This window comes from Balaenoptera musculus, chromosome 21, assembly GCF_009873245.2.
Source record: "Balaenoptera musculus isolate JJ_BM4_2016_0621 chromosome 21, mBalMus1.pri.v3, whole genome shotgun sequence".
NCBI lineage: Eukaryota > Metazoa > Chordata > Mammalia > Artiodactyla > Balaenopteridae > Balaenoptera > Balaenoptera musculus.
In genome coordinates, this window is record NC_045805.1 from 31,695,206 (window position 1) to 31,722,015 (window position 26,810).

General features: G+C 35.2%; 2 protein-coding genes across 2 annotated transcripts in view; one reads left to right on the forward strand and one right to left on the reverse strand.

Moving 5' to 3' along the window:
- Positions 1 to 16,678, forward strand: part of ADAM2 (ADAM metallopeptidase domain 2) — a 99,622-nt gene extending 82,944 nt beyond the window's left edge. The window contains exons 16-20 of the mRNA XM_036838930.1: positions 5,815 to 5,998; positions 10,378 to 10,455; positions 10,666 to 10,810; positions 15,312 to 15,471; positions 16,645 to 16,678. Of these exons, the coding sequence (XP_036694825.1) occupies positions 5,815 to 5,998; positions 10,378 to 10,455; positions 10,666 to 10,810; positions 15,312 to 15,471; positions 16,645 to 16,678 (601 nt within the window). The remainder of the gene's footprint in view (positions 1 to 5,814; positions 5,999 to 10,377; positions 10,456 to 10,665; positions 10,811 to 15,311; positions 15,472 to 16,644) is intronic.
- Positions 16,679 to 24,993: 8,315 nt separating this feature from the next.
- The window catches only part of LOC118887929 (disintegrin and metalloproteinase domain-containing protein 5-like), a 103,277-nt gene continuing 101,460 nt past the window's right edge, over positions 24,994 to 26,810 (reverse strand). Inside the window, exon 11 of the mRNA XM_036838845.1 lies at positions 24,994 to 25,073. Within this exon, the coding sequence (XP_036694740.1) occupies positions 25,061 to 25,073 (13 nt within the window). The 3' untranslated portion in view covers positions 24,994 to 25,060. The remainder of the gene's footprint in view (positions 25,074 to 26,810) is intronic.

Below are 26,810 nucleotides of genomic sequence, written 5' to 3' on the forward strand. Positions count from 1 at the left end.
GAAAGACAAGATTTGCTCATTCCAATTTTAGAAGACAAGTTTAGCCTTTAACCATTAAGTTTATTGTTAGCTGTAGGTTTTTTGTTGATGCCCTTTATCTTATTGGGAAAGTTCCACTGTATTTCTACTTTGCTGAGAGTTTTTAATCTTGAATGGTGGTTATGTTTATTCAATGCTTTTCATACATCAATTAACATGAATCTATCTATGTTTTTGTCCATTATTCTATTGATATAGTGTATTACATTTATCGATTTTCAGATGTTAAAATCATGGGCCATGTTTTTATTATTCACTCTGACAATATCTGGCTTTTAATTGGTTGTTTAGACCATTCCCATTAAAAGTGATTACTAATGTACTTGAACTCATCTACTATCTTCAAATAACAGTATATAACACAGTAATTGTTTACTTTCAAATACTGTAATTATATACTCCTTCATGTGTAGTGAAGGTGTACTATAATAGTTTCCCAATTCCTCCATCCAGTCCCTTGTGACATTTCTTGTTATTTATTCTACTTATACATATGCAATAAATATCCAATACATTCTTTGTATTATTGCTTTGAGTAGTTATCTTTTAGTTCAGTTAAGAATAAGAAAAAAAAACACATTTTGCTTTCAATTTTTTCATTTTCTGATGCTCTCCCTTTTTTTATGTAGATCAAAGTTTCGGACCCAAATAATTTATCTTCTGCCTGAGAACTTTTTTTCTTTTTTTCAGCATTTCTTGAGAATTCTATCACTTTTTGTTTGTCTGAGAAAGTCTTCATTTTTGAAAGATAATTTTACTGGACAGAGAATTCTTCTTTTTCTTTTTGTAAGAAAGATATTTTTTTCTTTTTGTAGAAAAGATTTTTGTTTTCTTACAACACTCAGAACTTCCCTCCACACTCTTCTTAATTGCATGATTTTTAAATGAAAAGTCTGCTGTAATTCTTATCTCTGTTCCTCTGTAGGTAAGGTGTGTCCCAACCTAGTTGCTTTCAAGATTTTCTCATTGATTTTGGTTTTCTTCAGTTTGGATGTGATATATTTGCAGGTGGTTTTTATTTTGGTATTTATCCTGCTTGGCGTTTTCTGAGCTTCTTGCATTTGTGTTTTCATTTCTGTCGATAATTTTGGAAAGATCTTGGTAATTATTTTTTCAAACATTTTTTCTACCCTATTCTCTTTCTTCTCCTTCTGTTACTCTTATTATGAGTATGTTACACTTTTAAAAAATTGCCCCATAGTTCTTGGATTTTTCTGTTTTTTCTTCATTATTTTGTATCATTGTGCTTCAGTGTGGGAAGTTTCTATTGATCTATCATTGAGCTAAGTTTTTCCTCTGCTGCTTTGAGTTTTATTGATGAATCCTTGGAAGCCATTCTTTATTTTTGTTGGGTTTTTTGTTTTGTTTTGCTTTTATTTCCTTTTTATTCTTATAGTTTATTCTTACAGTTTTCATATCACTGTTGATATTTTCTTTCTGGTCTTTCATGTTGTCAACTTTTGCCTTTATAACCTTTAAAATATTAACCACAGTTATTTTAAATTTCATGTCTAATAATCCCAAAGTCTGTTTTATATTTGATTTGATTCTGATGATTATTTTATCTCTTTAGACTGTTTTTTCTTGCCTGTTCACATAACTTGTACTTTTTTGTGTTGAAAGCTGGGCATATTATATAGGGTAATAGACACTAAAGTGAATAAATCTCTAATGTGAGAATTCATGTTAATATTTTTAGGAGATAGATTGTGTCTAATGTTTGTTGTAGCTATAGGCACCAGAATCTTCAAATTTCACTAGTGAGGTAGATTCTTCCTCCCCTCTTAGGTTTGGAGCTTCCCTTCATTCCATCCCTCAGAGGGAACCTGTGTCATGTAGCTCCCTCCATTGTAATCTACTTTTATTGCTGCTGGAGACTTGTCAGTATGGTTGTAGGATGTGGGGAGGGGGCCTTCTCTAGTTTTCACGTAAGCCTTTCTTTTAATGAGCCTGTGTCTCAGGGGTGTGGCTTTCGGAAGTGTTTTTGTTCCTCCTCCAGGTGTAGAGTGTCCCATCCCATGCCCCCATCCTTTAGTCCCTGCTCTACAGCTCCAGCATTCCCAACCTATATTCTTAAACCCCTTCTGTTATTGATCATGCCTATACTTATTCTTTTATGTGAGACAGGACGAGTGGAGTTGGCAAGAGTGGGATGGAAGTCATTCTACCTGGAGATTGTCTTTGTTAGGGAGATGGGTCTGGGAATTTCATAATGGTCACTTTTTTCCTTCCCCTGCAAGTGTATATGGAGAACTTTCTCAGATCCTCCCCAAGAGAACCTGATAGGGTTCCTGGAGAAAAGGCTGGTGAAAATATGACTATACTCCCTAGGAGCTTCTCATTCTCATGTTAGTCCACACTCAGTTGCGAGCAATTTGCCATAGTCAGTATTATTAGTGGCTTATGTCATTCAGTGGCTTCTTTTCCAGGTAAGCAAATAGCAAGTGTTGTACTTGTTGTTTCTGCATATACTTAGCTCTCCAGATCCATGTAGGTGGTTTTCTCTGCAACCTCAGTTCTCTGATGGGTCCAAGAAAAGTCACTGATCTCAGTTTACTCAGCATTTTCTTGTAATGACAGGAAAAATGACTTCTAAACTTTATGTAGGAGCTCATAAATAATTTTTAATGGCTTTAGTAATATTTAAAACAATTAAAAAGTAATCAATCTATTTTAATGGGATAATTTATTTACTTTGTGATAAATTTATAGAAATGCCAAAATCACTAGAATCCAGAATCACTTTAAATTTTCCTTTGTGCCCATTTGGAATCGATCCTTACTCCTGATCCCGGTCCCAAGCAACCAGTGACCTACTTTCTGTTTCCATAGATTTGCCTTTTCTGGAATTTTTATATAAGAGAAATCACACTATATGTAATCTTTTTGTCTGGTTTCTTTTACTTCTTTTTTTGAGATTCAGCCATTTTGTAGCCTATATCAGTAGTTTGTAGCTTCTTATTACTGGGTAATATTATATGGTGTGGATATAAACATTTTAAAATTATGTACCAGTTAATGGGCATTTAGAATGTTTCTAGTTTAAGGCCATTAAGAACAATGCTGCTGTGGACGTAAGCTATTATATAGAGAATGGATAAACAACAAGGTCTTACTGTAGAGCACAGAGAACTATATTCAATATCCTATGATAAACCATAATAGAAAAGAATATTGAATATATGTATGTATAACTGAACCACTTTGCTGTACAGCAGTAATTAACACAACATTGTAAATCAACTATACTTCAATAAAAAAAATCAAGAACAATGCTGCTGTGAACATTCTTGTGCAGTATTTTGTTTGTTTGCTTTGTAAAGCCATGTATTTGTTTCTCTTGGGATATAACAAGTGTGAAGGTGCAAGTCTTTATGTAGACATATATTTTAAAAATTCACTTGGATGCACACTTAGAAGTAGAATTGCTCGGTCACATGGCAAGTATATGATGTTCAACATTTTAAGAAGCTTCCCAAATATTTTCCAGAGTTACTGTACCATTTTACATTTCCAGCAAATATGTATCAGAGTTCTAGCTTCTCTACATCCTTCTCTACATCACCAACATTTGATATTGTCACGACTTTTTGTTTCCTTGTTTATTTGTGTGTCATTCTAAAAAGGTATCTTACTCTGGCTCTAATTTGCATTTACCTACTGATTTATGAAATTACCACCCTTTCATGTGATTATAAGGCATTTGTGTATCTTCTTTGGTAAAATGTCTTGGTAGATCTGTAGCCCATGTTTAAATTGGGTTTTGTTGTCGTTATTGAATTGTGAAAATTCTTTACATATCAGAATAGAATCTTTATCAGATATATGAATTATAAATATTTTATCTAGGTCTATCTTTTCTTAATGACAACTTTTTGAAGATCAAACGATTTTAATTTTGATGAAGCCCAACTTATCCCTTCATTTTTTTAACAGATCTTGCTTTTGGTACAATACCTAAGAAATCTTTGCCTCATTGCATAAAAGTGATAAAAGCAGAAATGTTTGTTTAGTTCCTGATTGTAGGGTGATAGCATTCAATCTTTCTACTTTATCCATGATACTATACTAGTAGGTTACACATACAGTTTTATCAGTTTGAGGAAGTTTCTGTCTGTTCCTAGCTGGATGTGACAGTTCGTCATGGTTCAGTGCTGGATTTTATGAAATGCTTTCTCTGTGTCCTTTGAGAAGCTTCTGTGTTTTCCCCCTTTATTTTATTTTATTTTATTATTATTATTTTTTAACACCTTTATTGGAGTATAATTGCTTTACAATGGTGTGTTAGTTTCCCGCTTTATAACAAATAGAGACTTGTCAAGTCTCCCTGCACATACGTGGAGTCTCGCAGCCAGCTAGGGATGTGATGTAAGGAGAGCTGACAGCCAGCCTTTATGGAATCACCCTCTCCAGGATCATGGCTCCAATTTCTAGCTACTCCGTCCCTAACCTCAACTGTGACCTCAGGCTTGGGCTAACAGTGCTGCTGGTTTTACATTCATTCCCTACTACATTTGCTACTTTTACTCAAAATGCTGCTGGGTGAGACTATTTTGCTCTCTGCACCAAATCAAGGATGATCCCTCTGGCACTGAATTTATTGGTTTTAATGGCCAGCCTTGCCCTGGTAAAACGACAGCTGAGAGAGTGTATGGAAACAGACCCAGGCAAGAAGACCACAGCCTTTCACTATTATTACTGATTTTATGGCAACTTTACATAAATGCTTCTCGATTTGTTGTTTGCTTTTGATCAGTTTTCATAGCCCTGAAATGTTTGTTGTGACAAATTTGCACAGTTTTATACTTATTTGGGGGGAGATAATTTACCTATACCTTCTCTCTCTCCTAGCCCCCTTGTTAAGATTTAACTACACAATTTATTTTGTGCCTGATTTATCACAAATCCTAGAACTGACCCATGATAAACACTCTCATCTAACTAGGAGTAGAAAGAAACTTCCTCAATCTGATAAAGCTATATGTGTTTTGTACTTCTACAAGTTACATCTAAGATAAATTTCCTTCAATGGGAAGAACTCAGTTTACATTTTCTTTAGTCTGGGATGTCTGTTGATAAATTTTATTAATTATTGTCTGAAAATGCCATATTTCCTTGTGAAAGATATTTTCTCTACGTACAAAATGGAAAGACACTAGATATTTTGTCTCACCTTTGAGTCTGTCATTCAATAATCTGATCTCCATTATTTCTCTTGGAAAGTCAGTCTTAAGTTGTATTATTGTTCTTTTGTTGTTAAGGCTTTTTTATTTTCTGGTTACTTTCATGATTTTGTCTGTGGTTTAGGCACTATCATTGTGATGTATCTTAGTGGTTCAGCGTTAATATTTATTGCATGTACTGCTTCTTGAGTGTATGCCTCAGTGTCTTGTCAGTTTGGGACCCATGATGTGGAGAGTACGTATTATGTTTGAAAAACAGAAAAGGAAATCCAATCATACCAGTAATTTTTTAAATTTTACTAATTTTTTAGAATAGAATAAGCTTGGAATCATGTTTAAGAATCAAAAAAGGAATAAAGAATTGTTACCAAAAAAGTGGTAAGTCTAAATAGAAAGTAGTTCATAATTACTAAGACGTTGTTACTATTAACAATGCAGGAAAGGCCCTCATATTTTTTGGTGTTGCACAATTAATTGCATGCATCTTTTAGCAGCCCTTAATGCTTTATTTAAATCTGTTTGCTTTAGAAATGATATTCTAATATTTCTCTGTATTGAAAACTAATGATTTTTATTTGTTGGTAAATTATAGGGACGTGCGATGTGGAAAATTACTGTGTACATATGATAAAGGAATTATAATTAATATTCCAAATGCCACTGTTTTGTATAGCAACATAGATGGACACACCTGCGTTGGACTGGAATATGCATATGATGATAAAGACAGCGGAAACATGTGGGTAAAAGATGGAACTGTTTGTGGTCTAAATAAGGTATGTAGTCTTTTATTACCAACTAATTTCCTAATTTCAAATTTTAAATGCATATTTGGTATTTTTCTCATAATTTAAGTGCACATTTAATTTCAAAAAATAAGAAAGTAGAAAGTTTTGAAAATGAGAAAATTTTTAAAAGAAAAAATATAACCTGCATTCATGCATAGATATTATCACTATGAATATTTCATTGGCTATTTAGTACTTTTTTCATGGAAGTCATATATATTAACTGAACTGAGAATCATACAGTTCATTAACTGTTTTATTAATTATCTCATGTTACACAGGGAGTATTTTTAATGTCATGAATTATATTTTGATATAATTACTTAAAATAGCAGTTAAAGTAACATATGCCCATTTTAGTGATGAAAATAATAAAGGATTCAGAGAGTAAAGGAAAAATCAATCAAAGGCACATAAATCTGAGATATAACTACTCTCCATTTTCATGAACCTTCCATCAACTCTTTTTATTAATTGAAGTATAATTGATTTACAATATTGTGTTAGTTTCAGGTGTACAGCACAGTGATTCAGTATTTTTGCAGATTATATTCCATTATAGGTTATTACAAGATAATGGGTATAATTCCCTGTGTGATACAGTATATCTTTGTTGCCTATCTATTTTATATATACTACTTTGCATCTGTTAATCCTATAACCCTAATTTGTCCCTCCCCACTTTGATCTCCTCTTTGGCAACCATAGGTTTGTTTTCTATATCTGTTTCAGTTTTGCATATATATTCCTTTGCATTCTTTTTAAGTTTCCACATATAAGTGATATCATATAGTATTTGACTTTCTCTTTGACTTATTTCACTAAGCATAATTTTCTTTAAGCACACCCACATTACTGCAAATGACAGTATTTCATTCTTTTTTATGGCTGAGTAATATTCCATTATATAAATAAATTTATACATATATATATACCTATATATATATTTAAAAATCACATTTTTAAATGCAATAGTCTGTTGATGGGCACTTGAGTTGCTTCTGAGTCTTGGCTATTGTAAACAGTGCTGCTGTGAACATTGGGGAACATGTATCTTTTTGAATCAGTGTCTTTCTTTTTTCCAGATGTATACCCAGGAGTGGGATTGCTGGGTTGTATGGTAATTCTATTTTTACTTCTTTAAGGAACGTCCATAGTGTTTTCCATAGTGGCTGTACCAATTTGCATCGCTAGCAAAAGTGTACAAGGGCTCCCTTTTCTCCACATTCTCCCCAATATTTGTTATTTGTAGACTTTTTGATGAGAGCCATTCAAACAGGTGTGAGGTGATACCTCATTGTGTTTTTGATTTGCATCTCTCTAATAATTAGTGATGTTGAACATCTTTTCATGAGCCCGTGGGCCATCTTTTTATCTTCTATGGAAATATGTCTATTCAGTCTTCTGCCCGTTGTTTAACTGTTTTGTTTTTGTTTTGATATTGTGTTGAATGAGCTGTCTATATATTTTGGATATTAACATCTTGTTAGTTGCATAATTAGCAAGTATTTTCTCCGATTCCATAGGTTTCTTTTTGTTTTGTTGATAGTTTCTTTTGCTGTGCAAAAGCTTTTAAGTTTAATTAGCTCCCTTTTGTTTAGTTTTGATTTTACTTCTTTTGTCTTAGGAGACTGATCCACGAAAATACTGCTACAATTTATGTCAAAATGTATCCCACCTATGTTCTCTTCTAAGAGTCTTATGGTTACAGGCCTTACATTTAGGTCTTTAAACCATTTTGAATTTATTTTTGTAAATGCTGTGAGGGATTGTTCTAATCTTATTGTTTTACATGTGGCTGTCCAGTTTTCCCAGCACCACTTGTTGGTGATACTGTCTTATCTCCATTGCATATTCTTTCCTCCTTTTTCTCCTGTTTCTTTTTATAGCATGTGATTTTTTTGTTAAAAATTGGACTTTTGAAAAACAGCCGTTTCTCCCAGTGTTTGCAGTCTGGCTCTCTGCTAGAGTAGTCCTTTTCTAATTTCTTGGGTGTGCTCTGAGCCTTGGGAGTAGCCTGAGGAGAAAGCTTGTGGTCTCTGAGATCTTTGTGAATATGCATCTTTCCTGGGTCTTTTTGTGGCTTTTCTTATTCCCCACATACATGTATGTTTTTTAATGTCTTATTTTTCCAAATAGTCTCATGCCAGGGTTGCCTTGGAGCCTTAGATGGTCTATTGTATGTTTCCACCCATTCTCTCTGCTCCAAATGTCTACAAGTCTTAGTTTCCCTGCAGTTTTCCTGAGCAGTGTGCATCTGAGATCTGAATTAGGTGGAACAGAGACCAGTCTTCAGGCAGTTCCCAGACAGGTTAGAATATTGAAAATAAGGTGTCCTCTACTCCGTTCAGTTCAAGGGAGGGAATTGGAAACTCAGCTGCTGTCTCCTCCAGACCAAGACTATGGCATGCCCAAAAAGTAGTGGGACAAGGTTTGAGCAAAATACTACAAAACTTTCTAACATTTTGATTGTGGCTTTTTGTTTGTTTGTTTGGGCATTTGCAGTAGACCTTTGACTGCTTCCAGAGCTCCTATGGGTTGCTTTAGCCAGTTCTTCTCCCCCTCCACCCCCACCTCCTCCTCCCCCATTCCTCCCCCTCCTCCTCCTTCTTCTTCTTCTTCTTCTAGGATCTCTAAAGGAGAACAAGACTTGGGGCTTCCCAGTGCACCATTTTGCTGATGTCACCCTCCAGATTATTTTTTCAGGATTTGGTAAAACCTGCTTTTAATTCTGTCACTGGTGTACGGTGCATATAATCACTTAAATACTACATCCTTAGCCATTGATGACCACGGGAGGAATGCTGGCTTCAGGTTTTGGTTACTTTTGTGGAATCACATTGTCTCACATTTTCTGTGCCTAAAAGTAATTTTTATTTTATCTCAAGTGCGTAGTATTATTTGATATTACAAGTAAAAAGAAGTCTCAAAAAATAATATTTCTAAACTTTTGAGCTTTATGCTTAGCTTTCTTATTCCATTACTTGTACCACAACCAAGAAAGTTAAGACATACCAGAGACCTTGGTGTCATTGCCCCATCTCTCTTTTCATCCTTTATATACAATCTATCACTGAACTTAGGTGGATCAAACTATTTAACTCTGTCTCAAACACAACCACTGTTTTTCATCAACACCACTACCACTCAATTTCACTCTATGGTTGTCATTTTTCTGGACTACTGTAATGTTATTCTAGTTTGTCTTTCTGTATTTTCTCTTGCCTTTTACATTCTCTTTTTCAAAACCTCCTTTTATCAGCTTTCCATCTTCCAATTAAATCTCTAAACACCACCAATTGCTTATAGGTTATAGACCAATTTTCTGATTAAGACTATAAGACACAGACAAACCCTCCATAATAACCTCTGTCACATCACGTATAGATTTTTTGTTGTGTGTGTGTTTCTATATCTTTTACTGCAATATGAGCAACATGAGTTTTGTTGTTGTTGTTGTTCACTGCTGTGTTCTCAGAGCCAGGCGCATCGTAAGACTCAAATATTTAGTTAATTAATGTTTGAATGGCTGTTCTTTGTGTAAGAACTGCACTGCCCTTAATATTTCTTAAAAGTTTCATAATAGATATGATGTAGGGTCATTTTCAATATTTATTCTTTTCTATATGTACTTTGTCTTTCATTTCTATGCTTAAGTCATGTTCAACATCAGAGCTCAATAAAAAAGTTTCACTGGGGCTTCCCTGGTGGCGCAGTGGTTGAGAGTCCGCCTGCTAATGCAGGGGACACGGGTTCGAGCCCTGGTCTGGGAGGATCCCACATGCCGCGGAGAGACTGGGCCCGTGAGCCACAACTACTGAGCCTGCGCGTCTGGAGCCTGTGCTCCGCAACAAGAGAGGCCGCGATAGTGAGAGGCCCGTGCACCGCGATGAAGAGTGGCCCCCACTTGCCACAACTAGAGAAAGCCCTCGCACAGAAGCGAAGACCCAACACAGCCAAAAATAAATAAATAAATAAATTAATTTAAAAAAATGTACTTAAAAAAATATTTAAAAAAAAAAGTTTCACTGTCCTCATATATTAAATTCTGTGTTTTTATTATTTCATAAAACTATTTTATTATAGTATTTATTACACATTTACCTTTCCTGTTATTTATTTCATGTCTGTACTTCCTATCCCAGTATAAGCAGGGAAGATGCTTTTATTTTATTTACTTTCAGATAATCAGTCTCATCTAGTGCTGAAAACACAGTAGCACTATGAATTAATCACTTATTGTTAGTATATTAATATTTATTATTAAATGAATACCTCTTATGTCAGTATAATAAGGAATCCTTTTAATTAGATGCCAAATACAGATGGTGGTACAGTTAACTTACTTTGGGATATCTCCTATTTAGGTTTGCAAGAATAAGAAATGTGTAGATTCTTCAGTCTTGAATTATGACTGTACTCCAGAAAAATGCCACAATCAAGGTGTAAGTATCAGCACTATGAGACTAGAATAGAAATCACTGAGATTGATAGTTGGAAAGCAAACGCACAGCTAAACACACACACACACAGTCATATTCATAAACCACATAAGAAAATCAGTCTTATCTGACCTAGGTATTATTTCAAAATTTTAAGTGAACACAAATAATTTTAGCTACTTATTTTATAAGATGATATTTCTCCTGTTTCAGCTATGTAATAATAAAAGGCACTGTCACTGTAACCCTACATATTTACCTCCAAATTGCCAAGTTTCACTAGAGTCATGGGAAGGTGGAAGTATTGACAGTGGCAACTTTCCACCCTCAGTACCAGGCCTACCAGACCGTTTACCTGGTAAGTATTGATTGATACTTGATTGATATTGATTTCAATTGAAATTATAATTAAAATAACATTTTCATGTATTAAATTTAATAAAATAAGTATTTTGTCTACCAATTTATATTTAGATTATGTCTGGACATAAAACAATACACCATATATGGCTATTTAATTTACATTTTCCTTCCAGAGACTAATGTGTTATAACATATTAAATATATGTTATAAATAAGGTATGTCAGTAAAGGCCCAGGCATGAAAATAGAAATCACTTTAGCCTTTCATACAGAAGGAATTCAATACAAGGCATGGGGTAACACATAACGGCAGAGATAAAAGCCAATCAAAGAACAGTGAGGCAACCAGAGATTAGCAACACAGGAATCCAGTACCACTTCTTAGGGCTAAAGGCACAATAAATGGAGATGTTATTACTAGAACCAGAATCTAAGCCATCTCGCATGACATGTAACTGTGGTCACCAGGGTCTAGAACACAGGTAGAGGTACTCTCCAGCATGAGGTGAAGGTGTAGAGGATACAGGGACACAATTGCAGATGCTAGAGACGGAGAGGGTTAAATACCATGGCAATTTCTGTCTTCTTACCCTCCAAATTTTATCCAGTGAATCCCATTAGCCAAATCTAACTAGAAGACCAAAGGTTAAGGAGCTTAGGAGATATAATTTTCTACATTTTTTGGTTCAAAGTAGAGATGGATTTTAGAGCAAGCTGGCAGATCCAGTGTTGCTTAGGACCAGATTTCTTTCATATAAAAACCTATATTTACAGAAAATCAAAGCAAGCAGATTTTGAGCCATACTCAGTTCTTAACATTTCCACATTCATTCCAGCATTTGAAATATAGTATTTAAGACCATACAGTAATAGATTAAGTAAAAAACATTATAACATACTTACGTATCACCAAGCTATTTCTATGTTAGTGGGAACGGTCAGCTTATCTTCAAATTAACAGCAATTAACTGCTTCTATCCATGCACATGTATGCTGCTTCCCCAGTGAGAAGAGGACTGTTTCCTAGAATCCAGGTTGGTTTTAGTGATGTGATTGAGCAATAAAATATACAGAAGTGAGATTCGGAGACTTCCATGGTCTTCCTGCAGATTCTGATTGGGTTTTTTAGAATACTAATGCTTGGAACTCTCATTATCGGAACACTCATTCTGTTGAAAATTATCTGCTGTATATGAAATTTGACTACATTGAGACATAAAAATAAAAATACAACCATACAACTAAGCCCTCCCCAAATTCATGACACACAAAATTAAAATTAAATGATTAAGTTACTAAATTTAGGGGTACTTTCTTGCACAACCTCTCTCTCTCTCTCTCTCCACACACACACAGACACACACACACATACAGTTTGGTACCAGATGGTGTATTTATATTTATATAACAAGAATCTAAAACATGTGCCATTAGTTTTGGAATTGGATGGTGCATGGGAGGTAGAACAGGAAACTGTTGAAGACTACTGATGTATGTTGACATTGTCTTGAGAAGACTGTTGGTGAGCAATTCAAAGACAGCTTTAAAACATGTTATTAGAAGTTGGAGAAACTGAGGACATTTATTATGAAGCAGTGAATTGTGTGGCATCCTTGCTGCCTGTGGTAATGTGGAAAGTAGAATTCATGGTTCTGGTCAGCAAGATTTCCAGGTTGGGTGACTTAAGTTACCTATGATAAAATACAAGACGATAGTAATTATTAATGAAGGAACAGCTCAGTTTTCAAGTAAAATGTCTATTTTTACTTGAAAAGAGCTAGAATTTATTTGGTTTGAAAATAAAATTAATTTTTATTCCTGAATTCTTCCAGCAAAACATTCTTAAAGTAAGAAATGGCTAACAGCTAAATTTGAGATACTGAGCAATAAAATTTGATCTCAGATAAAAATTGTCAAGCGTATGTAAACCCCTCTGTTAAGACCTCAGAAAAACTTAAAGTGATGCCTCTTAGACACCTTCATCTCTCAATATACAAAAAGCCTTCTAAGTATTGTACTGGACTGCCTCTTAAAAACTCTCAAACAATAAGGTTACTATGAATCTTAAATAGGTTATTTTATAGCAGCCTCACCAGAGTCCAATATAGACAGATTTATGTCAAAAAGATTTGTGGGTGTGGTTTCATTTAATGGGGTGTATTTTTTATTTAACACACAAGAAATCCATACATTTTTAAAGAATTACATCAGTCAGACTGAAAATGGTCAAGATAATACATATGTTCTCCAAGTACTAATCAATTATGGGTAAAAGTAGACTGAAGCTACTCTAATGTAAAAAGGTTATAAGGGCTACTCCTTATGGAAAAGGAATTATAAATCATAGGGTATAACCAAGAAATCAGAAGCCCAAACTTCATGATTTGTGCATTTGTGGTTTTTGAAAATCACCACCAACAAAAATAACAGCAACAAGAAGTACAGATGTATATGGTTTCACAGGTTAATTCTGGCAAGTTTTTGCAAGGAAGAAACACCATTTTAAAAAGTAGTGGTGGAAGTGACTCCTGTCACCTCGCTGTATGAGGAAAACATATCCCTGATTCCAAATCCAGAAAGAAAGTTAACAAAGAAAAAATTACAGAACAATATACTTCATAAGCACAAATATAAGCATTCATTTGAAAGTCAATCAGTGCAATTCACCAAATTAAGAATTTTTTAAATGTATATCATTTTCTCTTTTGATGCATAAAAGTCATTTGACAAAATTCAACACCTATTTATGAATTTTTTAAAGGCAACAAACTACCAACAGAAGCAAACTTCATCAATATGATAAAAAGCATCAACAAAAAATATCTTAGCCAATATATCTTATGATAAAATACATTGTTTTTTCCAAAATTTGAGAGCAAGGCAATGAAGTCTGCTCTCACCATGTCAATATTTTACCCTAAGTCCTAGCCAGTGCAATAAGTAAAGAACAAAAAATCAGGAGCATGAAGATTAGAAAGGATGAAATTAGACTGCAGACGATATGATTAATTACATCAAAAATCCTAAGAACTCTACAAAAATACTTCTAGGAGTAATAAAAACCTTTCGAAAGGTCAAAGAAAATGTTTAAAAGTGGATAGTATTGCTATATACTAGCAGCAGTAAATGAAAACCAACTTAAAATCAGTACCATCTACAATACTATCAAAATATAAAATATTAGGAATAAGTTTAACAAAAGATGTGCAAGACTGAAACTAAAACAAAAATGCAGATAGACGCTAAACATACAAGTAAATGGAGAAATATGCCATGCTCACCTATTGGAAAGTTTATTATTTCCAAGATGTCAATTCTCACCAAATTAAATCTATAGATAAAAATAACCAATCATAAAAGCATGCAACATTTTAGATATCAACAATTTGATTCTAAAATATACACAAAAGTGCTTAGAATAGCGAAAGAGCTCTGAAAAAGTACAACAAAGAAGGACAACTTAGTCTATTTGCCTTATATTAAATTTAGAATAATATAGATTTAGTATATAGTTACAGTAATCAAGAAAAGTACAGGGGCTTCCCTGGTGGCGCAGTGGTTGAGAATCTGCCTGCTAATGCAGGGGACACAGGTTCGAGCCCTGGTCTGGGAAGATCCCACATGCCGCGGAGCGACTAGGCCCGTGAGCCACAACTACTGAGCCTGCGCGTCTGGAGCCTGTGCTCCGCAACAAGAGAGGCCACGATAGTGAGAGGCCCGCGCATCGCGATGAAGAGTGGCCCCCACTTGCCACAACTAGAGAAAGCCCTCGCACAGAAACGAAGACCCAACACAGCCAAAAATAAATAAATAAATTAAAAAAAAACAAAAACAAAAAAAAACAGATGGTGCTTTAAAAAAAAAAAAAAGAAAAGTACAAAGATAGTTCAAAGGGAAAGGAAAGTCAGTTCAAAACATTGTATTCTAACAACTGGCTATCCACATAAGGCCAAATGAATCTCAAAACTACAACTTACTTCACAATTCATATGGGATAGACGACAAATCTAAATGTATGAAGCTAAAACTATTCTTGAAAGAAACACGGGAAATGTCTACATGACCTTGAGATAAGCAATTAATTTCTTAGATGAAACATGAAAATAAATACCAGTGCAATAAAAGAAAAGAATTCGGACTTCATTGAAATGCTCTTACATATGCAATATTTCTTACACACACAAAAAAATGAGTATTGAGGGAAAATTCAGTTCTTCCTGGGATCACACTATAATCCTTTTCGTATTATGAGACAGATCTGAAAAGAGACTACATGGAATAGAAGGTTCTCAATAAACAAGCAAGGAATATAGGACTATTATGTAAAGTCTAACTTTGAGCACTTATGATGTCAACTTACCCACTTCATATTAAATGTTAATTATAAAATTGTTAAATGTTTAAACATTTTATTCTAATAGTCATATTAAAATGCAGAAATGGTTTTGCTATATTCCTGGTAGTTGCTTTCAAATCACTGGTGTTTTCTCTCCTAGACAGGCGCTATATTGAGAATTTTTACTATTCCAAACCTATGAGATGGCCATTTTTCTTACTCATTCCTTTTTTCATTATTCTCTGTGTACTGATTGCTACACTGGTAAAAGTTTATTTCCAAAGAAAAAAATGGAGAACTGAGGACTATACAAGCGATGAGTATATTAATTTCATATTTAAGATTCATTACTTTTGTAATTAGTTGGCCTACATAGTAACTTATCAATAAATAACATTATGGTGATATAACTAGTAATAATTCCGATTATATATTTATCTTTATATGGAAATTTAATATGTAATATATTAATGATCAATATAATGAATAATAAATTTCTTTAATCTTAAAATAACTTGGACTGTGTTAAGGGTAAATTTAAGTAGAAATGATTTCTAGTTAGTGTTTATCTACCTCCTTTTACTATTTGATCTTAATTATTAAATATGTATTAAATATTATTACTTTACTTTTTAATATTTATATATTTCAAAGAATTTTGCATACACTATTTTATTAAAACATAGCATGGAAATTTAGGAGAGTAGTTAAGCTTTAAGGCACTTAAATAAATTGAGAGGCAGCCAGAGTTGGAAAAGATTAGAAATTAATATATAATAGTAAAACTGAAAAATCTAGATATAGCCATGGCTAATCTACAGACAAAAAATTTTTTTAATTAAATAACCTTATAAATATCTGAAAATATGCTTCAAGAATAAAATAAATATTAAAATTGGTTTATTTCCTTTCATGGAAATTGCTATAATTTCTGCCTTTGAGTTTTATATCTATGCCCTCCATCTTAATTAAAATGAAATGAATTTTATTCAAATATTTAAAGAATTTTATTGAAGTATTTAAAGTTGATAAGATAATACTAATTAAAAGAGAATACATTTCATAGAAATATTTTGAGAAGTTTATGTAAAATTGCTGAAGTAATATGTAACACATAAAATAGTCACATAATTCAGATAATATTTAAACATATTAAAGGAATTTTCTTATATTAGATGACTTTATTATGGAAAAACTGGGCAGAATATGAATGGTAAAAAAAAGTGTAAACCTAGCTAATAATGTTATGAATATAAATATGATCTGAGTTCATTTCCAGGTAAACTTATATTACTTTGCTTTTTCTCATATTAGTCTTTCTTACCAGTTAAGAGGTGCTCTCAGTGGTAAGATATTCTTAAGTAGTGACTACTCCCAGATCTCAGATAGGGATTCAAAACTATTTCAATACTGATAAATGGTACAGAGTTTTGTAGAACCATCTTTGAGGAAAATACAATTTTAAATGATTATTTTTATTTTTAAATATATAGGCAACTGGAAAGTGAGAGTGGGACCAAAGACTAGCCTGGAAAACAAAGAATCCATGGTATCACAGTAAGTATCAACTATTTTAGGATGAGAGGAAGAAACAGACAAACAGAAAATTCAACATATTAGATAGATAAACATAAATGTATATTAAATGAAGATAGTAATATAGCTGCATATAATAAAAATCAAATTGAGGCATATTTTTCAATATTGTAAGCTATATCATAGACATGGTAAATCTGTCACCTAAAATATGTCTTGGAGTGCTATCTTTTCTCTTTTTTTCTAATAATGCTTAATTCTTTAGCATTTGTGTGTTCAAAATGTTGGTTACAAATAAATTATTGATACATGATAGAACTCTACTTCAAAATAAGTGTACCCTCATGCCATTTGTTGAATTAATCATCATTTTTAACTTGATTGATCATACAGGTGACTTTTCCCCCTTTATTTATTCTACCAGAGTAATTATCTTTGATGGACAGGAAAAATGGAAAAGAAAACGTACATGCCTTGCCTGATTACCTGGGATTCAAAACCTGTGCATTATGTCTTTCATCTGTCAAGAAAAGATAGAAGTTTTCATATATAACATAATACCACAAATAACTTATTTGCAAGGAATGCATGTTTATGAGTTTTTATATTACATATTTCTTATTTTTAAAGTTACCTCATATTAATTCTGTTAGTCAGTAGGCATTAACTCTGTTAATGAGTAGGCATGAGGTAAGGAAAGTTTATAATATAATACATGCAATACCATGATTAAAGACCACTGTTATATTTTAAGTTGCAATGGTATGTGGTTGTGTTATAGTCTCATGGTCCATAACCAATCAAAAGACAACAATAAAAATTTAAAAAAAAAGATTCGGAAAAAAATTTCAACTATATGCTGCTTATAAAAGACAATTTCAGTTATATAAAGGTTCAAAGTAAAAGACAGATATATATACCATGGAACTTTAAACAAAAGAAAGCTTGGTAGACTTTAACACAAAAAGCATTAGTAGATATAAAGAACATATCATAGTGCAAAAGGTAAATCTAAGAAGAAGCTACAATAATATAATTGTGTGAGTTAGGGTTCTCCAGAGAAACAGAAGCAATAGGAGTTATATAGATAGATGGGGGGTGGGAGGGATGAGGAAATTTATTAAAGGAATTGGCTCACATGGTTCTGGAGGCAAAGAAGTCCCAAGATCTGCCATCTGCAAGCTGGAGAGCCAGGAAAGGACTGGTAGTGTAATTCAGTGTGAGTCTGAAGGCCTGAGAAATGGGGGGCCAATGATGTAAGTCCCAATCTGAGTCCAAAAACCTGAGGACCAGGAGTACCAGTGGGTGTCTCAGGTTAGGAGAAGGTGGATGTCTCAGCTCAAGCAGAAAGCATATTGACCTTCCTCTACATTTTTGTTCTGCTCAAGTCCTCAAAAGATTGAATGATGCCCACTCGAATTGGTAAGGGTAGTCTCCTTCACTCAGTCTAATGATTCAAATACTAATATCTTCCCAAGACACACAGACACACCCAGAAATACTGTTTTATCAGACATTTGGACATCCCTAAGTTGACACATGAAATTAACCATGACAAGTCTCCCCCTTGTCAACTTGGCACCCATATGCATCTCCTTAAGCCATACTTAATCTCCAAATAAAGGTCATACCTCTGCCTAAAGTGATATAACTATCCTGCATACAACCAAAAATGCCCTAATTCCTTTCCAGAAGAGGAGATAAAACCCTTGAGTGATGTTTACTCTTCTCCTGATATTTTATAACTTAAATACCATGATGTAAAATTTAAAATATTTAAATACTTATATAAAGTCGATACATGATAAAGGAATAAGAGAGGAAAGAAAGCAAAGATATTTTCTTAATATGTTTATATACAGACAAATGTATTCATAACAAAATAAGGAGAATATACTTGTGAAATTACAGTCTGCATTTCTGTAACTAGTCACATGGTTGTAGCTGGTATTTATAACTACCTTCTTCTACTCTCCGCTCTGCATTCCCTTTGACTTCATCAAGCACCTGAGCTGCTTTGCTGACCCAAACCTTCATTTCTGAAACGTCTGCACCATTAGTAATCCTTCCTGGATGGAGTTGTAGTTCTTCACTGACCTTAATTACAGAGCACGGTAATACTAGGAGACATTCCACAGGATTTCCTGTATTTCATACATACTCTTCCTTACTGCCATTGTTGAGTAGTAGTACAGTTCCCTTTGGTAGTCAAGATCATTAACCACAGCCAATACCTTACCTCCCTTGTTTTCCTATTGATTCAGAGGTATGAGGAACCGAAGTAGCCATGTAGCAGTCTTAATTCCAATTAAAGATATCACTGTTGTGTTTCCTGGCAACAGCATTCTTCCCTCTGGGACTAAGACCTCTAGGCCAACAGAACTTAAAGTCAGGAAACAGGATGCAAAAATTTTGCTAGTGGATCACTTGGGGTAATAGTGAGTGGTGCCACTCCTCTTTCCACCCTTCAATTCCTGGACCCATGAATCTTGGTTATTGGAGAAACAGCATCATATATTGGACGGTCTTCTGGAGAACCTTGCCCCAGCCCTGAGAAACACTGCCACTTAGCCAGCACTGTAGTAGAGTGTTCAAAAGGCCATTCCACCATTCTATCAAGCCAGCAGCTTCAGGATGGTGGGGAACGAGTGAATTCCATGAGCCCAGGGCCACTGCTGCAGTTCTTTTGCTGTGAAGTTAGTTCCTTGATCAGAAGCAATGCTGCGTAGAATACTGTGACGGTGGGTAAGTCATCCTGTCAATCAATGGATGGCAGTTTTGGCAGAAGCATTACATATAGGGAAGGTAAATCTGAACCCAGAGTGTCTATTCCAATAAGGAAAAAACACTGCCCCTTCCTTGACGGAAGTGGTCCAATATAATCAACCCGCCACCAGGTAGGTGGCTGATCATCCTGAGAATGGTGCCGTATCCTGGGCTCGGTGTTGGCCTCTGCTGCTGGAAGATTAGGCACTCAGCAGTGGTGCTGCCAGGTTGCTAAGCCCATCCTGCCACCATGATCACTTTATTCATTAGCCCATTTGGTGATAACAGGCATGGCTAGGAAACAGGCTGACTAGTATCCACAAAATGGGTCATCGTTTCCACCTGATTATTAAAATTGTCCTCTGTTGAGGTCACCCTTAGTGAACATTCACATGGGACACAAACATCTTCATGTTTCTTGCCCATTCAGGGAAGTCTAGCCACATACTTCTTCCCCAAATAATTTTGTCATCAGTTTTCCCTTTATATTCCTTCCAAGTCCCTGATCATCCAGCCAAACCATTGGCTGCAGCCCAGAACTGGTATATAATCATATGTCTGGCTATTTCTCCTTCCAAGCAAATTGCACAACCAGGTACACTGCCTGAAGTTCTGCCCTTTTAATAGGATTTCCTTTCACCACTATCCTTCAAGGATGTCCAAGAGAGGGGCTGTAGTGCTACTGTGGTGCCTGCATACCAGGCAGAATCATCTGTAAACTAGGCCCAAGTCTTCTCTTCCTCTGTCAACTGATTATAGGGAACTCCTTATGAGTCCATAAATGCAAGCTGAGAGAAGGCACTGTAGTGGTAGTTGGGACTATAGGCATTTATTCCACTTCTTCTTGTAACTTACCTGTGCCTTCAGGGCCTGCTTGGGCCTGATCACAGTTTCCATTTCCATGTGATGACGGAATGTTTCTGTGCAGCCCAATTTTATGACTTGGTGGTCAGAAAACACTTAGTTTATGATCAACAGCTGGGGTTGCAGTATAATTTAGTGGCCTATGGTCAAGTGTTCAGTCTCCACTAAGGCTCTACCAGTAGCTGACCAAAAGTTGTTTTTGAAAAGGAAAATAGTTCTCTTTAGATTACGTCAGGGCCTTTCTCTATAATCCTAATGGCCTGCACCTTGATACACATATGGGGCCTGCCAAAGGCTCCAAACAGCACTCCTATCTGCCACTTCTCACTTCAAGTACCATTGGATCTGCTGGCTTATGTGGCCCAAGTGGAAGAGCAGCTTGCATTGCGGCCTGGACCTGTTGCAGAGCCTTCTCCTGCTCTGGGCCCCATACAAAACTAGCAGCTTTATGGGTCACTTGGCAAATGGGTTGGAGTAACACACTCAAATGCGGAATACGCTGTCTCCAAAATTCAAAGAAGCCGAGTAGGCATTGTACCTCTTTCTTGGCTATAGGACTGTCCAGAATCAAAAATTTATCTTTCACCTTAGAAAGAGTATCTCAACAAGCTCCACACCACTGATCTCCTAGAAATTTCACTGGAAATCGAGATAGATGGCCCCAAAATTTTAGTCGGATTTATTTCCCACCTTCTGACAGCAAATGTCTTACCGATAAGTCTAGAATAGCTGCTACTTCTCACTCACTAGGTCCAATCAGCATCATGTTATCAATGTAATGGACCAGTATGATATCTTGTGAAAGGGAAAGGTGATCAAGATCTATATTATGACATAGGGCTAGAGAGTTGATAGACCCCGGGTAGGTAGGACAGTGAAGGTGTATTGCTGACTTTGCCTGCTGAAAAAAATTGCTGCATACCAGGGACCAGAGGATGTGTTAATTTGCTCAAGCAATGAAACCACAATGGGTATGGCAGATGCAATTGGAGTCAGCACCTGGTTAAGCTTAATGTAATCTATGGTTATTCTCCAAAATCCATCTGTCTTCTTTGCAGGCTAAATAGGAGAGTTGAATGAGTATGTGGTGGGAACCACCACCTGTACATCTTTCAAGACCTTGATGGTGACACTAACCTCTGAATCTCTTTCTCTAAATTAAATCAGAGGAGGTTGGACATTTACAATTTGCTCATCATGGCTATTTTTGGTCTATGTTTTGGCTAACCAACCGAACTGTTAGAGCACTTTTAACTCCTAAGCTGCAGCATTAAATGCAGAATCTCTTCTTAGTGAGCCCATGTCAATACATTTGGCTTGATGCAAGTTTATGTTCCTTCCACTGTTATCCCACACCCTTAATATCCCTTCCCACAGAGCTTCTCTCGATGTCTGCTTATATAAATCAGAGAACTCAATTAGTTCTTTTGGAGTGTAGTTCACCTCACCTTCAGAAATCTGCTTAGACTGAGTCTAGTTATAGGTCTAGAAGCAAAGAAGGATGGTGGGGGTCAGTCCTGAGGAGAATCAGCAGTGTCTTGAGTCCAAGACCATTTCCTCAGGGTTAATTCCCTCAAGTTGAGGTGGAAAGGCTGAAACCACCGTGGGTGGAGACAGCACTGTGGGTGAGAAGGTCAATTCCACTGGGGTTGGGGAGAAGACTTTTGCTGAGGATGGGGAGGCCAATATCAATGAGGCTGGGAGGCCTCTTGCACGATGAGGACTCATCAGGATTTAGGGGGTCAATGTCCCTAGCTTCAACAGCATATTCCAACACATCCCCATCCCACCTTATACGGTCTCATTCTTTCCCAATGAATGCCCTCACTTTGACAACAGACACCCTGTGAGGCTAGGAGGTCAACTTGCATTATAAATCAGCCAGGATGATGTTCTCCATGTAATTTTCAGCAATTTCAGCCCTGGGGCTATAGGAGATAAGTCCTTTCTTCAGGGCACACCTGGAAGCCTTTAGGTCATTTACGCAACACTTGACCTGGGAATTCAGATCTCTGAACTTATCTTTTTCTTTCCCTATGTTGTCCAGCGACATTAGGAGAAATCAACCAATGTTATTATATTCCTTAGTTTTCCAAAAATGTTCAAAAATATCATATAGAGTCACGTGGCTCCTTTCTTCCTATAAGTGGTTGATTAGAAGTATCCAAAGCAGATATTTTGCATATCTCTGTAAACAGTTCGTTCCATGGACTATCAGTGCTCTTTTTACTACTGGAAATAGAGATAATAGCATCTTTTTTTTTTTTTTTTTTTGATATGGACCCTTTTTTTTTTTTTTTTTTAGTCTTTATTGAATTTCTTACAATATTGCTTCTGTTTTATGTTTTGGTTTTTTGGCCACGAGGCATGTGGGATCTTAGCTCCCTGACCAGGGATCGAATAAATGCACACCCCTGCATTGGAAGGCAAAGTCTTAACCACTGGACCACCAGGGAAGTCCCCGAGTCAACAGCATCTTTAAACTTAATCAGATTACAAAGCCAGTTCCAGGAATCCCAAAACCAATTCAGAAAACTCATCCTTTAAGTCCCCAAAACTGTATTAGTCAGTTAGTCAGGGTTCTCCAGAGAAACAGAACAAATAGGAGATTTTATATATATATATATATATATATAGAGAGAGAGAGAGAGAGAGAGAGAGAGAGAGAGAGAGAGGGAGAGAGAGATGAGATTTATTATAGGAATTGGCTCATGTGGTTAAGGAGGCCAAGAAATCCCATGATCTGCCATCTACAAACTGGAGAACCAGGAAAGCTGATGATGAATTCCGCCCAAGTCTGAAAGTCTAGAATGGGAATGGGGGTGGTGACAGTATAAGTCCCAGTCTGAAAAGCAGGAGTGCCAATGTCTGAAAGCAGGAGAAAATAGAAGTCTCAAATCAAGCACAGAGCAAATTGACTCTTCCTCTGTCCTTTTATTCTATTCAGGAGCTCAGTGGATTAGATGCTGCCCACCAGCATCCTTGAGAGTGGTCTTTACTCAGTCTTCTGACTCAGATGCTAATCTCTTCCAGAGACTCCCTCACAGAAACGTTCAGAAATAATGTTTTAATCAGCTATCTGGGCATCCCTTAGCCCAGCTAAGGTGACACATAAAATTAAAAGTCACAAAAATTATAACATTTTATAAATCTTAATATACCTTCAATACACATAAAGCAAATATTGTCAGAAAAAATTAGAAAAATCAACAAATATAGTGAGGGATTTGAAAAATATGATGAAAACACATGACCTACCTCATATAGAGAACAGTATACCCAACCTTTGCAAAATACACATTTTAAATATGTATAAAAGATTTAGGGCTTCCCTGGTGGCGCAGTGGTTGAGAATCTGCCTGCCGATGCAGGGGACACGGGCTCGAGCCCTGGTCTGGGAAGATCCCACATGCCATGGAGCAACTAGGCCCGTGAGCCACAACTACTGAGCCTGCGCGTCTGGAGCCTGTGCTCCGCAACAAGAGAGGCCACGATAGTGAGAGGCCCGCGCACCGCGATAAAGAGTGGCCCCCGCATGCCACAACTAGAGAAAGCCCTCGCACAGAAACAAAGACCCAACACAGCCATAAATAAATAAATAAAATAAATTTTTAAAAGTCTTTAAAAAAAAAAAAGATTTAATGATATACCACATGCTTAGGTATAACCCTTAACCAATTTCTCATGACTGAAATATTTCAGATTATGTTCTCTAACGAAAGTTAAGACAAATATATTATAAAAATATAAAAATCCCCAAATATTTGATATAATACTTTTCTAATTAATCCATGGATCAAAGAGGAAAATTCAATGAAAATTAAAATATTCTTTCGTACATACTATAAAAATACTAAAGAAAAATGCATGACATAGGTAGGTCTTGCTTAGCGGGAATCTAAGCCCTCTGAAAACTGTTGACACAAATAATCAATAATGAATCTATAATAAGGAATAGAGGGGGAAAGGGGTGGGGTGGGAGGAATTGGGAGACTGGGACTGACACACATACACTGATACTATGTATAAAATAGACAACTGATGGGAACATACTGTATAGCACAGGGAATTCCACCTAATGCACTGTGGTAATCTAAATGAGAGGGAAGTCCAAAAGGGAGGGGATATCTGTACGTGTATGGCTGATTCATTTTGTTGTGCAGTGGAGGCTAACACAACATTGTAAAGCAACCATACTCCACTAGAAATAAATTAACAAAAAGGAATCTGAATACACTAAAGCGGGTATACAGCTTTCAAAGAGAAGCAGTAACAAGAGCAACACTGGATTCAACTCCTATCTGAGTAAATGCCACTGGGACAAGTCACAGGCTAGCTGAAGTTTAGGAGCTCTGCAAGGAAGGAGGAAGGTAAGACTGCTGGGGGTGGGGAGGAGATTCAGGTCAACCTGAAGAGCAGAAAGGAAAAGCGATGCTCTCTATCCTGGGGTCATGAGGCACACCTGGCAGGCCCTCAGGGCTTTATGGGGTGAGGGTCTTTGGCTGCTTTTCAGAGCCTTTTCTGGATTCAAGTTAGAGTAGATAGGTTGGAAGTTGGAACTGAAAATACAGAGAAAACACCAGATATAATTCAGGTGATTCAGGTGCAGATGATTTATTATTTCATAACTTAAACCCTCAGCAGTGACAACAGAGGCGAGGGAGAAATATGTTTTTTTCCTTCTCGGTTTAGGCCAGTTTCTGGCGATTTATTTGGTACCATCCTCTCTTCAGGCCAAGATTGTTAGAGACTGTTACTGTGAGGGAAAACAAGACAAAGCACAACACAAAATACCAGTGTTATTTTTTTTTTTTTGAGCCCACATATTTCTTTTTTTTTTTTTCTTAGTCTTCTACTAGAGTGGCTTCCTAAAATATCCTAAGTGTTTATCTATTTTTGGTAACTATTTAGGTCAATAAAGCAAAGTGCCTTTAAATTTCCATTCTAAGTATATAAACTGATTTTAGCTTAGAATAAAAAAGAAAAATTGTGATATTTCTGAGTACAATCACATTTTATAAAAGATAAAAACACCAACATATAGGCACACACATGTCTGTACATCTATATATATTGAAATATTTTAAAATGATCATCCTAGGTGCTAAGATTAATGATGATTATTTTTTTATTCTTTCGAATATTTTTAAATGAATGTTTATTACTTGTACTACTATAATAAGAAGCAGAATGATTCACACACTCACAAGCACGTGCAATTTACTGAATAAATCAAGAGAGGAGAGTCAAGGCAAGATTTGGGTATCCCAAGCTCTCTGGACCAAAAAGAATCTTACTGTCATTAAAATCTAAAATAATCCTTCAGAATTATGAATAATGAAAACAGTTAAGCATAAAATAAAGTCAAAATGTTTGTTGTAAACCTCAGCACAAAACTGAAAACGATAAAATGTTTTTGGAACCAAGAAAATAATGTTTAAAAAACAGGAATTTATTAACATTAGGCTAGGTCTAAACTCCCAACTTACATAACAGAAAAATCAGTGGAGAGAGAGATGGGAGAAGGTAAACGTACTCTAAGCATCCCTCATACTAAAGGAAGTCTCAAAAATGCTTCTAATCCCTTACTTTTATATTACATATATTTCTTTCTATGCCATACTCATTTAAAAAACAGCTCATTACTAAGTGACACAGTGGAAAATAAAGAAAATTCAATGCGATAGTGAAAGAAAGTAAAATTTAAGATATGTTATGACTCAGAAAGCACATCACTCAAATGTACAAATGACTAAAAATAACTAACTTATGAAGGTTACAACTTGATACAAATGGATTGGTGGTGATCATTACAACCAGGTAATTTGGCAGTAGATATCAGAAAGCAAGAATGTAAATATTATATTTATGCTTTGATCAATCTCTCTTCTAGGGATTTATCCTGAGGCTATAATTTATATAGCCTTTATAATTTATTAATTATTTAGCCTATTATAATTTATATAATATAAGGATGTTTATTACAGGGTGTTCACAATACAGAAAAACTGGAAGTAGTTTACATATTCATAATAATGGATTTTTTAAATGTTATTTTTCATTTTTAAGTTGAATACTATTTGTCACAAAATGATGATATAGGCCTAGATTTTAGGATATAAAAGTTTCCCATAACAGTCTCTAAGTAAAAAAAAAGTATAAGTAAGTTTATGTTTATTATTTAGAAAAATTTTTTAAGAATATATACATCTATATTGTTAATGGAACTTTTCTTTGGGTATTGTGATTATGAGAAATTTATCTTTAATTCATATACCTACCTAGGTATTTTAGATATTTTAATAAATACTTGATAATCATTAAAAATCAGAAAGATGCTTTTTGAAAATAAAAAGATCTATATTTTAATTAATTGTTAGTTCTAAAGTTTACCTGGTTATCCCTACTTTCCTTTCATATGAATTTCAGAATCTTTTTCTCAATTTTTCCTACCCTTTTATATAAAAAATATTTAGTGAGTTTATGTTAAATA